At 43.2% G+C, this 13,415-nt stretch overlaps 1 protein-coding gene across 1 annotated transcript; it reads left to right on the top strand.

Moving 5' to 3' along the window:
- The first annotated feature begins 653 nt into the window (after positions 1 to 653).
- LOC144605032 (troponin I, slow skeletal muscle-like) lies at positions 654 to 13,032 on the top strand. The gene is made up of 7 exons (XM_078420074.1): positions 654 to 779; positions 3,337 to 3,531; positions 7,891 to 7,932; positions 8,029 to 8,160; positions 10,155 to 10,244; positions 10,341 to 10,517; positions 12,612 to 13,032. The coding sequence occupies exons 1-7, from the start codon at positions 654 to 656 to the stop codon at positions 12,708 to 12,710; spliced, it is 861 nt and encodes a 286-aa protein (XP_078276200.1). The 3' UTR covers positions 12,711 to 13,032.
- Positions 13,033 to 13,415: the final 383 nt, after the last annotated feature.

Raw genomic sequence — 13,415 nt, forward strand, 5'->3', positions numbered from 1 at the left:
TACATCTGTGAAGTGTGGGAGGAAACCGAAGATCTTAGAGAAAACCCACACAGGTCACAGGGAGAATGAACAAGCTTCGTACAGACAGCATCTGTAGGCAGGATCGAACCCAGGTCTCTGGCGCAGTAAGCCAGCAACTCTAATGTTGTATGGCAGATATGTACAACTAATTATTTTGACCCATATGTTTGCCACTGTCCCTCCTTTCCACACTCATATCCTCACTGTCTTTTTTCACAACCTCCCCCCATCATCCCCTGTCCTCCCACTCCCAGCATCTGGGATTGTTTGATTTTAGTTCCCCCTCATTTCCACCCACCAATCATTTTCTTGGCTAACTCATTCCTCTTTACCTCTAGCATAACCTTAACCTTGATACCATAACCTTGATAATTTCCCTGCCGTTTACAATATTACAAATCGTTGCCCTCCTGATAATATTGACTAAAATATTGCTGAAAGATCGACCAAATCTACCTGAGTGGCACGTTGGGGAGTGAACTCCACCAGAAGATGACATTTTCAGTAATGTAATAGTGCCTCAGCTCTGTAGTGGGAACATTGCACTGGATTAGGTGCTCTAGTTGCGTTTTTCGGTGATGTTACATATTGTACGACGTATCAGCACCTCTACAAAGTTAAAAACTAGATTGATGTTCAGCACCCCAGAGCATCAGGTGAAATGTTACGTGCATACCGGTTACCTTTTTGTCTTCAAAGAAAGTAAAGTGCTCAAGTACCTGAAGCCCATGACCTCTGAGTCAGTACCAGCTGTACAGGTACAATATCATATGAAGGAATTTTAGATATCAATATTACTAAGGCCAGTCTGGAAAATAGCAAGAACTGTGCGTGTTTCCTCTGGGTTCTCCAGTTTCTTCCCACATCCCAAAGATGTGCAGGTTTGTCGGTTAATCGGCCTCTGTAAATTGTTCCTAGTGTGTAGGGAGTGGATACAAAAGTGGGATAACATAGAACTACTGTGAACGGGTGCTGGATGGACAGTGTGGACTTGGTGGGCTGAAGGGCCTGTTTCCATGCTGTATCTATGACCGAAACTAAGCAACTGCACACTTTAGGTGGAAACAGGAATAATGGCAAGCAAGAGTGAAAAAAAAGTTCTGTGTTTGATGGAAGTGAAAAATCAGTGCAGACAGCTGTGCAAATAAACATGTAAAACAGACTGTGACATGAAATCATTCACGGGAAGGATGACACTGATTAGGAAACATGGATTGACGAGGAAAGTTTCACAGAGACATACAGGGACTGGAAACCTGATCATTATTACTCGCAAAAGTGCTAAAATCTCTTTGCAAAGATTTGTCTATTCAGATCATGGCAGTGTGAAATGGAAAGGTAAACTTCAACAGTGAACTAACGTCTCTCTTTCCTGTTCCAGTTTTAGAGACGTAACTCCAAAATGTCTGACCAGTAAGTAACATTTTTTTCAGATTCTGAAATTCAATTTGCTTTTTATTTTGTTATCTGAAGATCAAGAATTAAAATATTACCATTCAGTTCCATTGTCTACTCTCTGCATCAGGGTATCTTTCTTCCTTACCCTTTGTTCATGGAACATAGAACAGCATAGCACAGAAACAGGATCTTCGGCCCACAATGTCTATGCCAAACATGATGCAAAGTTAAACTAATCTCCTCTGCCTGCTTGTGATCCATATCCCAACATTCCCTGCTTATCTGTGTGCCTACCTGAACGCCTCTTGAATGTAATAATCTGCTTCCACCACAATCCTGGCAGCGTGTTCCAGGGACTCACCCCTCTGTGTAAAGAAAACTTGCCTGCACATCTCCTTTAAACGTTACCCTTCTCAACTTAAAGCTACGCCCTCTGGTCCTTGGCATTTCCACCCTAGGGACAAAGATCCTGACTGCCTACCCCATCTATGCCTCTCATAATTTTGTATATTTCAATCAGGTCTCCTCTCAACTTCCAATGTTCCAGAGAAAACAATCAAGTTTATTCATTTTTAAACTCAGAAGTAGTACTGCCACAATATCCATGACTATGTTTTGATTTTATGAGATAATTGGGACAAGTTTCGTCCATTGTTTAGTGTAATTGTTTACAGAACTGACAGAGAAATATCACAAAAGAAGAAACCCTCTGCATTTCACTGTATTGTACAATATTGCGATGCAACTCAATCTACTCCCTTGTGGTGCAAGTACAGGGTGTGCTTAGAGTTGGGTAATTAATGGATAACAACTACCCTTTAATCAGTGACGTTTGTTTTATAAAATGATGATTTGGGGCATAATATCTCCTTTCGCATCTTGGTGTTTGACGTACTAAAGCACAAGGCACATTGGTGAAGATGGGGATACAAAAAATGACTTTTATGAAGAACTCTGGACTCTGACCTAGATTTTGGGGACTTTGATGACTCTTCCTCTCAGTTCAAAACACGGTACCAGAACACGTTGAACATATTAGAGATGTGTACAGCACAATGGACAGTTTAGTTTAGTTTAGAGATACAGTGCGGAAACAGGCTCTTCGGCCCACTGAGTACGCGCCGACCAGCGATCCCCGCACACTAACACTATCCTACACGCACCAGGGACAATTTACAATTTTACAAAAACCAATTAGCCTACAAACCTGTACGTCTTTGGAGTGTGGGAGGAAACCGAAGATCCCAGAGAAAACCCACGCGGTAAAACACCATACAGGCAGCATTCATAGTCAGGATCGAACCCGGGTCTCTGGCGCGGTAAGGCAACAACTCTACCGCTGTGCCACTGTGACTGGCCCCAGTCACTGCTCCCCTGTGCATGAACTGCTGCAATTTCACCATGTCCTGAAAGCAGTAGCCTTCGTGGCTTTAATTTTATTTAAAAATTGTCATCTTATGCAGCTAAGACTGACCTGTGCAAGAACAATGGCAGTGAAAAAAGTACAGAAGGCAGCTTGCAAAAGAGTAAGAACGATGACCAAACATTGTCAATAATCTGACGCACTATCAGGGCCCTGAAACTTGTACCTTGAAAGCTATGTGATATTTGATAACTCATAAAAGTATGCCCAATTCACATACAGGTGAACGGTAAAATAAAGTTACAAACACAGATGTGAGAGAATAGGATTGTATTTACATTTGCAATATATTTAGAATACTACTGTGTACTATATAATTGGATTGCCACCATTTTGATGCTTTCTCTAACACACGTATTTTCTCTCTCTATCCCTTTCTCCCTCCCTTTCTTTCAGGGAAGAGGTAAGATATATTAATAGAGCTGGAGTTAATCTCCACAGCAGTTGAACATTTAATTATCCGCATTTTGGTGTTTAATATTTCCACACTTGAGTCACTTTTGATGGTCTACCTGCTCAATAGTTCTTTGATATTTCAACAGTATGAAGAGGAAGTCATTGAGGAGGAAGAGACTGAAGAGGTTGATGAGCCCGAGCCTGAAGCCAAACCCGAACCAGAGCCTCCAAAACCAGCCCCTCCTAAATATGCTGAGCCTCACTCAAGGCCTCTTCATGAGATTATTCCTAAAGTAAGTATTCAATTTCCACATCTCCTCAATACTATTGCTTAGCTAGTTCCATTCATTTCCTACTTTCTCACAATTCTGTTTGGATCATAGAACATGGAACAGTACAGCACAGAAACAGGCCCTCTGGACCACAATGTTTTAGTTTAGTTTAGAGATACAGCGCGGAAACAGGCCCTTCGGCCCACCGAGTCTGCAACGACCAGCGATCTACATTTGTACCAAGCCAACCAACCTACAAACCTGTATGTCTTTGGAATGTGGGAGGAAACTGGTCTCGGAGAAACCCCACACGGTCACGGGGAGAATGTACAAACTCCAGACAGACGCTAGCACCCGTAGCCAGGATCGAACCCGGGTCTCCCGCACTGTCAGCGCTGTAAGGCAGCAACTCTACTGCTGTGCCACCCCGTGTGCCAAACATGATGCCTGCCTGCACATAACCCATATTCATCCATTCCCTGCCTCGCCATGTGTGGATCAGAAATATTCTTAAATGCCACTATCGTACCTACCTACCTTAGCCACCATTCCCAGCAGCACGTTCCAGGCACCCATCTCCCTCTGTGTAAACAAAACTTGCCTCACACATCTCCTTCAAAACGTTGCCTCTCACCTTAAAGCTGTGCCCTCTAGTCTTTGACATTCCACCCTGGGAAAAAGGTTCTGACTGTCTAGCCTATCTATGCCTCACAAAAATATATATGTACTTATATCAGGTTTCCCTTCAACCTCTGGCATTCCAGAGAAAACAATCCATGTCTGACCAACGTCTCCCTTTAGCGAATACCTCCTAATCTATCATCATTCTAGTAAACCTCCTCTGCACCCTTTCCAAAGCCTCCACATCCTTCCTGCGATATGGTGACCAGAACTGCATGCTATACTCGAAATGTGGCCTAACCAAAGTCCTGTAAAGTTACATCATGATTTCCTGACTCCACTACGCAATGCCCTGACCAATGAAGCAAGCATGCCATAAGCCCTCTTTACCATTCTATCTATTTTCGTTACCACTTGCAGGGAGTTCAGGGAGTACTCGATTCGCATGATCCCTCTTTACGTCAATGTTGTTAAAGATCTTGGCATTAATTGTATGTTTTACTGGATATAAATATTTAGCAGCTATTTGTAAAATCTCTAAATTGCAATAGAAATTCTGAAAAACAAATATTATTACATCTAGCTCTGTCCTGGGATTATAAACTATAATGTGTAGAAGGAATTGCAGATGCTGGTTTGAATGGAAGATAGACACAAAATGCTGGAATAACTCAGTGGTACAGGCAGCATCTCTGGAGAGAAGGAATGGGTGACCTTTTGGGGTCAAGACCCTTCTTCAGACACACCTATAAGCTTTATTACAGTTTACATGTTAAAGATGTGATTGAAACAATCTTTTTTTCCCACTGATGGGGTCGTGGCACTCACTCTGTGCACAGTACCAAATACCAATGGTACCAAGAGGAATCAGTTGAAGTTTTTCCTCCTACGCTTCATCACAGGAAATATTGTTAAAACTAAGGTTAAGTTTAGAATCAGGAAATAGTGATATGTTTTAACAATTTATTCATATGTATCATGGAATGTTTTCAAGCAGGAACAAGGATAGGTGCCCTCGATAAAAGCACAATCTGAGTCTCTTACCCAGAGTAGGGGAATCGAGAACCAGAGGCCAGAGGCTTAAGGTGATAGGAGAAAGATTTAATAGGAACTTGAGGGGTAAATTTTACACAAAGAATGGTGGGTGTATGGAACGAGCTGCTGGAGGAGGTAGTTGAGGCAGGTCCTATCGCAACATTTAAGAAACATCTAGACAGGTACATGGACAGGATAGGTTTAGAGGGATATGTGCCTGTTTCTATGCTGTTTAATGCCATGAATCTGTATGGGTTTAACTGATGTGGAGCTCATGGGCTTTGACTAACCGGTGGGCAGAGAGTTGGGGGAGAGGGTTGCAGCAGTCAGTTCTTTGGGAAAGGTGACCAAAGAATAATAGGTGAACATAGGTGAACATAGGACTTGCCTTATTGGGAAGTCAATCTGTTACTGCACTGTGAAGCCTTGTGCTCACACATCATTGTGCCTGGAATGCCTAGCAACGGTTGCTCCCTGGACAACTGATCTAATTTCCTCCATAGTGCCATGAAAGAAATGTTAGCAAGGAATAATATTATCCCAGTCATGATTGACACAGAGATCACGCAAGCAAGCTAGGGCAAATTGTGCCTGGATTCGCCCGGTTGCATTTCTGAGGTGGAAAATGGTTGCACCCCAGAGAAGAATGGTTTTCAGATGCATTGCATGTTTAAAATAAACAGCTGCAATTTGGAAAATTTTAAGCTAAATTTTTCTGACGCACTTGTCCAGCTCATAGTGATGAAATTAAAGAAATGCAAGGGAATACTTTTCTGTAAATAGTGGTTAGCATGTGTCATGGTACCATAATGTGAAGTTAGGAAAATGAACACAGCTGCAATTGACAAATACATAAAGTGTGGAGTAAAGGGCCTGTCCCACGTAGGCGATTTTTTAGGCGACTGCCGGCGACTCCAACAGTCGTAGCAGGTCGCCGAAAAAACGGCGACTGGACCCCCCCCACGACAATGTCTACGACAAGCTACAACAACCTACGACATAGGCGACGTCAAGCTACGGCAAGCTACCGACAACCGGCGACCCAATCGTCACGACTTAGGACGTCCACCTACGACCGTACCTACGACAACCTACGACCACACAGGCGGCAACCTACGACAACTGAAGTTAACTTACGTCTCCCCGCGACAAGCTACGACAAGCTACAACCCTGTCGACCACAACTGAAGACAATTCACGTCGTTTTGGCCTCCGGTTTTGACTACGTACCTGTCGCCGGTTGACGTAGGTAGTCGCCAATGGAATTCAACGATGTCAGCACCGGCGACAACCTACGTCACCTGGCAATAACCTGGCGACAACCTACGACAGCGCCCACGTCAGGAGACGTCAAGCTACGATCATTGGCGTCAAACCAAAAGTTACGGAAAATTATTAAACATTTCGAAATCCAGCGGCGACCAGAAAAACGCTACGACTGTTTGGAGACGACTCACGACCGTACAGGCGACACCCCGGCGACTGTGTGGTGACAGCCTAGTCGCCTGTGGTCGCCTAAACAATCGCCTGAGTGGGACAGGGGTTTAACTCAGCGGGTCAGGCAGCATTCCTGGAGAACATGGACAGGGGATGTTTCGGGTTGGGACCCTTCTTCACACTGATTGAGAGCAGCAGGAATCACAGAGGCGGCGCAGTGAGAGAGGGCCTCTCAGAACTCCTGTCAGAGAGAGCAGGAGAACTTCTTTAAGTTGGGCATACCTTGAGGAGATTTTGCAGTGGAGCAGTCAAAATGTAGATACTGGTCGACAATAAAAGACATACTGTAAAGTACTGGAGTAAGTCAGGCAGGCGTGTCAGGCAGCATCCCTGGAGAACATGGACAGGTGACGTTTCAGGTCGAGACCCTTTTTCAGACTGATCACCTGTCAATGTCACCTATCCAGAGATGCTGCACGACTCACATGTGTCTTTTTTTTGTAGACCAGCATTTTCAGTTCCTTGTTCCCATATTCTGAATAAATATATGATGAGAAGAAAAGAAGGTAAGGTTTTACTGAACGGCAGAGAAGAAGAGAACTGAGGGAAAGTTCAGAAAGGGCTGAATGGCCTTTTTATAAATTTAAAATTTTAGATTTTTATACTAATACACTCTATCACATCATTAGCAAGTGCAGCATTTGGTATATGTGAGTGATTTTATGTCCATTCTTTTCCCAAATGGCTCACAATAGAACCACGTTGTTTTATTTTGTTCTGATATAAACAAATTGTCTAATAAGATATTCTTAGCTGAAGGAAGTGCTAGTTCAAGAATTAGCACCGTTTGAAAGATCTCTTTATGTTTCCAACTGGATGCATGTTCAAATGTACTCATCCAATGATAGAAAGGCTGGATGCACAGTCTTTTATCCAGAGTAGGGGAATTTAAGAATAAGAGGACAGAGAAGGGAAAGATTTAATAGGAACTCGAGGAGCAACGTTTTCACACAGAGGACGGTGGATATATGGAACAAGCTGCCAGAGGAGGTAGTTAAGGCAGGTACTATAACAACACTTAAAAGATATTTGGGCGAGTACATGGACAGGAAAGATTTAGAGGAATGTGGGCCAAATGCAGGCAGGTGGGACGAGTTTAGATGGTAGGACATCTTGATCGTCATGGGGAGGTTGAGCCAAAGGGCCTCTTTCCATGCTGCATGTCTCTATGACTCTAATAATATAGTAATAATACCATTGACATTTTGTTTTTATTGTCAATCACAGAAAAGTAGTAAGATCTCGGCATCTCGCAAACTCCACCTGAAGGTGAGGTCACTTTCTTTGTTTCCTCGTCTGTGATTGAGAAGACATTTTGGAAGGTTAGCCTAGTTACAATGTGACTTATTAGCAATCCTTGTGCAGATCCTAATGCTTTCCAAAGCCAAGGAAGATCTGGAAAGAGAAGTCGATGAACGGTATGAGGAGAAGGAAAAGTTCCTGGCAGAACGCGTGCCTGCTCTCAACTTCGGCAGCCTCTCTGTCACAGATCTGCAGGTAAGGACATTTGACATCGTGGTGCCAATTAACACAGGATCATGTAACATCGACAATATCATTAAAATGCAATCAACAATTAAAAGTTTATAGTTTTGCCAGAAAATGTTCAATGTGCGGGTATTTCAGACATAGAACATAGAGCAGTACGACACAGGAACAGGCCCTTCGGCCCACAATGTCCGTGACAAACACAATGCCAAGTTAAACTAACCTCCTCTGCCTGCATGTGATCCATGTTCCTCCATTCCCTGCACATACATGTGTCAACCTGAAAGCCTCTTAGACGTCACTCTCGTGTCCGCCTCCACTACCAACCCCAGCAAAGCGTTACAGACACCCACTATTCTCTATGTTAAAAAAAAAACTTGTCCCGCACATCTCCTTTAAACTTTGCCCCTCTCACCTTAAAGATATGCCCTCTAGCCTTTCACGTTTCCACCATGGGAAAGATGGTTCTGACTAACTATGCCTCTCGTAATTTAATATACTTCTATCAGGTCTCCCCTCAACCTTTGGCGTTCAAGAGAACACAATCCAAATTTCACTGGACAACTTCCCCTGATTCAAAAAGCAGGGAAGATGTGAGCTGACCACCATGTTCCTTCAATGGAAGGCCCAGTCCACATCAATGTCACTTTAACAGCCAGGGAAATCTCCTGGCTTTGACTCTTTTAATATTTGTATTCCACTAGACCAAGTGGACCCATTGGGCCCAAACCTCTCCTGCAGTGGTGCAGCACCCTCTCCTCCCCCCCCTCCCCTCCCCCCTCCCCTCTCCACCCCCCTTCCCCTTCTTCCCCTCCCCCCAATCCATCCCCCTCAACCCCCCTTAACCTCCCTCCTCCCCCTCCCTCCCTCCACCCTCTCCCTCCCTCCCTCCCCCCCTTCTTAGGAGATAGATTTAAACTTTAAAATGTAAATAACTTTAAAAATATGACACCAATTTCAATGCAACTTCTTCCATTAGCACCAAAGGAACGACGGTGAGTAAGGTGGGCCTAAAATTGTCGCGCTATCGTGTACCGTTTTGGCAGTAGTTCAGGAACAAACAAACAAACAAACGAGAGTTTTAGTACATAGATGTCCTGTCAAACTGATGATTAGTTTGGGAACGGAATGAGTACATGGATCGTAAATGGAGAGGGTTTGTCAGGAGCAGTAGCATATATTTTTTACATGGTGCCCTCTCTCCATATCGTCCAGAAAATGTTTCAAACATTCTTGACCCTACATTCACCCTATCTTACAGTCGGCAAAGGGTTCTCCACATAAGAGAATACCAGTCGTAATCATGCAAAATGCAAAGCGCTGGAGGAACTCAGCGTGTCAGGCAGCATCTGCGGAGAGAATGGACAGGTGAAGTCTTAGGATGGGAGCCTTCTTCGCATTGAGAGACAGTCGTTCATATTTTGCTCAAGATTCCAACATCTGCAGTTCCTTGTAATCATGCAAAACTACCCTAATTATACGGTCAATAACACCTCCCTAATAAACCGTTTGTGCTGTTTGGTTCCCCAAGATCACCCGATTTAAATGGCTGCGGGGAAGAAAACAGCAGCACACAGCCCGGATTTCTCTTTCATTAACTTAAAATTTCATTATATTTCAGAAAGGGAAAACTCTACTTTTCTTAAGATCATAAGAGATAGGAGAAGAATTACACCATTCAGCCCATCAAGTCTGCTCAGCCATTCGATCAGGACAACCAGAACTGCACACAATACTCCAAATGCGGCCTAACTAAAGTCTCACAGAGCTGCATCATGACTTCCTAACTCTTATACTCAATGCCCCTAGCAATGAAGTTAAGCATACCATACGCCTTCTTTACTACATTGATACATTAACGATATTGAAGAATATTTTTTTTAATCTTCTGAAAGGAATTATAGCTCGACTGATAAAGATAATGGGAAGAAATAATGAGAGTGGGATTCAATTGAATGACTAAAGTGAAAATATTTTATTACCATAATTTATTATTGTTACAGAATTTGTGCAAAGAACTCCATGACAAAATTGTGATTGTTGATGAAGAAAGGTACGACATTGAGTTTAAAGCTGGCAAGAACAGCTATGAGGTACATTGCCAATTCGATGCTTTAATCTGGGTCTATTCACCTGCATACCATACCTACATCACCTTTAACGTTTTGCACCCGATTTTCTGCCAACAGATTCATGATCTGTCCCTGAAGATTCTTGATCTTCGAGGGAAGTTCAAGCGGCCTCCCTTGCGTAGGGTCCGCGTCTCCGCTGACGCCATGTTGCGTGCTCTGTTGGGATCCAAGCACAAGGTGTCAATGGACCTAAGAGCCAACCTGAAGTCAGTCAAAAAGGATGATACAGAAAAGGTAATGTGGCAGCAGGGACGACACTGGGTCGATGGTGACTGTACCAACACGCGGCAGGGTGAACTCGCGTGGAAAGGTTTATTTATAGTAAAGGATGAGAGCGACGAGAAGGTCTCGGTCTCCTTGGCGGTGCGGTCCCTCGTCGCCTGTGGGCAAACGAGGAGGCTCTGGACATCTCGGGCTTGGCCCAGCAGCTCGGTCTTGGCCTCAAAGAGGATGCACTGGCTTCTCCTCTTGGCTGAAAGTTGCCTTGGCTTAGAAACAGAAACATAGAAAAATAGGTGCAGGTGTAGGCCATTTGGCTCTTCGAGACAGCACCGCCATTCAATATGATCATGGCTGATCATCTAAAATCAGTACCTCGTTCCTGCTTTTTTCCCATATCCCTTGATTCCTTTAGCCCTAAGAGTTAAATCTAACTCTCTCTTCAAAACATCCAGTGAATTGGCCTCCACTGCCTTCTGTGGCAGAGAATTCCACAGATTCACAACTCTCTGGGTGAAAAGGTTTTTCCTCATCTCAGTCGTAAATGGTCTACCCCTTATTCTTAAACTGTGACCCCTGATTCTGGACTCTCCCTACATTAGGAACATTGTTCCTGGCATCTAGCCTGTCCAATCCTTTAAGAATTTTATATGTTTCTATAAGATGCCCTCTCGTCTTTCTAAATTCCAGTGAATACAAGCCCAGTCGCTCCATTCTTTCATCATATGTCAGTCCCGCTATCCCTGGAATTAACCTGGTGAACCTACGCTGCACTCCCTCAATAGCAATAATGTCCTTCCTCAAATTAGGAGACCCAAATTTCACACAATACTCCAGGTGCTGTCTCGCCAGGGCCCTATACAACAGCAGTAGGACCTCTTTGCTCGAAAACTCAAATCCTAACGCAACGAAGGCTTTTAAGGCGGAGGGTGACCAGGTGCAAATGAGTCAGTCCAATTACTGCTAATGTAGACAAGAAATGCTGGAGTAACTCCGTAGGACAGGCAGCATTTCTGGAGAGAAGAAATGGGTGATGTTTCGGGTCGCGATCCTTCTTCAGACTAATGGGTGACATTTCAGGTCGAGACCCTTCAGACCAATTGGATGTCATTGTTGCTCCTCTGTCGCGGCCTCAGTTCCGCCCAGAGTGCTGTTCATGGTGCCGGCTGATTACCGGCAGCCAGGCGCTGGCCTTCAGCTTCTCCTGGGCCTGTCCGCCGTTAACGGGGATCAGACCGGTACACGAGTTAGGAGCACCGTCACAGTAATAATTAAACAGCAGCTCTGTGTCATCTCATTTGGGGATTTAATTCTGTTTATTGTCTGCTTTAATGCTCATATTCAAAAATATTCAGATGTGGAAACATTCTTCACTCTTAGTTATTCATCAGGAATAGATGTTCCATTAATATTAATGGCTAGCAGAAGTTTAATGAATACATTTATTATGTTGAAAAATCCTTTTGTAATTCTCATGTATTTTACAATGTTTAAACAAACATGCAATAATTTACTCTCACTGACAAATAGAGTCCTGAGTAACTTAAAACGTTTGCCAGATTTAAAATAGACCAGACTAGCAGACTGGATTTTGTCATCAATCATTTTTTGCATCAGACCACACAGTTCCAAACCCACAGTAAGATTTTAAATAGCTTTAATGGTCTCATTCGATGGTAGGTGGCTCATTATCCAAAACGAATGGGACTGGACAACTGGTATCAGAGGTGTTCAACTTACCTGGGGAGGCGAGGTTTAGTTTATTTTAGTTTAGTTTAGTTTATTGTCTTCTGTATCAAGGTACAGCAAAAAAAAAACTTTTGTTGCACGCTAATCAGTCAGCGGAAAGACAATGCATGATTGCAATCGAGCCATCCACAAGGTGCAGACACATGATAAAGGGAATAATGTGCAGTGCAAGATAGAGATAATGGGACAAATGCAGGCAAATGGGACTAGCTTATCTGGGACATCATGATCGGCATGGATGAGTTGGGCAAAAGGGAATTTTAATCCTACCCCACATCCTGAACAGTTTAGCTCTGTGTTTAAAGATTTTCTTTGGCATGATTGTAAACGCCTACCGTTTATTCTAAACTTGCAATACAGGATCGCAATGCTGAAGTGAGTGACTGGCGTAAGAATGTGGCAGCCAAGTCGGGAATGGAGGGCAGGAAGAAGATGTTTGATGCTTCCAGCACCCAGTGAGTGATGCCCAATCTGAAGCACCTTAATCGCTATCAATTCCACTCCGCAATTATGATGTTATTTTGACGAGGATATTTATTCATGCTTTGCTTTTCTCCAGGTAATCCACGTGGAATATTGCACGTTTTATGAAAACATTAACCAGCAGCATTACTTCTAATTCAGTCGTTTTTGGTTTATGACTTTTCACACATGGTAAAGTATTTTAATGAATGGTTTTCTCATTCTCAACCACCCTACTGAGTTCCAGGAGCAATATTAAACTTCTTGCCATTTTGGGGATTATAAGTACCTTTGACAAGATACAATTAAAATGACTTGATATCCTGTAACTAAAAATGAGCAGTAAAATAATTGCTTCCAACTGAGTTTTGTCATTGTTTCATTTTCATTTATGGACTTATAATTTCTGAATCTGCTGTCAGTCAATTGCACTAAGCACTCCAATGATGTTTTGATTGGACTTTAGGCACTTAACAGGGTCCAGGCCGGGACTGATGATCTGGAGATATATTCAAATCCCACTAATTAATTCAAGAATATGAAATTTAAAACTGATTGCTTAATGGTGACTACAGAATCACCAGATTTTTCCACAACCTCTGAATGAAAATGCAAAAGAAAACTGGATGTGATGTGTGGCTAGTTCAAGAAACCTTCTGCTGAATGCTCATAGTGTGTGAATGGTAATGGTACAGAATGATA

The sequence above is a fragment of the Rhinoraja longicauda genome, chromosome 23 (genome assembly GCF_053455715.1).
Source record: "Rhinoraja longicauda isolate Sanriku21f chromosome 23, sRhiLon1.1, whole genome shotgun sequence".
NCBI classification, from domain to species: Eukaryota; Metazoa; Chordata; class Chondrichthyes; order Rajiformes; family Arhynchobatidae; genus Rhinoraja; species Rhinoraja longicauda.

Excerpts from the sequence above, each read along its gene's own strand:
- LOC144605032 (XM_078420074.1), top strand. The coding sequence starts at position 654 with ATGTTCAGCACCCCAGAGCATCAGGTGAAATGTTACGTGCATACCGGT. Across the intron at positions 780-3,336 it reads AGTCAGTACCAGCTGTACAG|TCACTTTTGATGGTCTACCT; the intron begins GTACAATATCAT and ends TCCACACTTGAG. Across the intron at positions 8,161-10,154 it reads TCTCTGTCACAGATCTGCAG|AATTTGTGCAAAGAACTCCA; the intron begins GTAAGGACATTT and ends TTATTGTTACAG.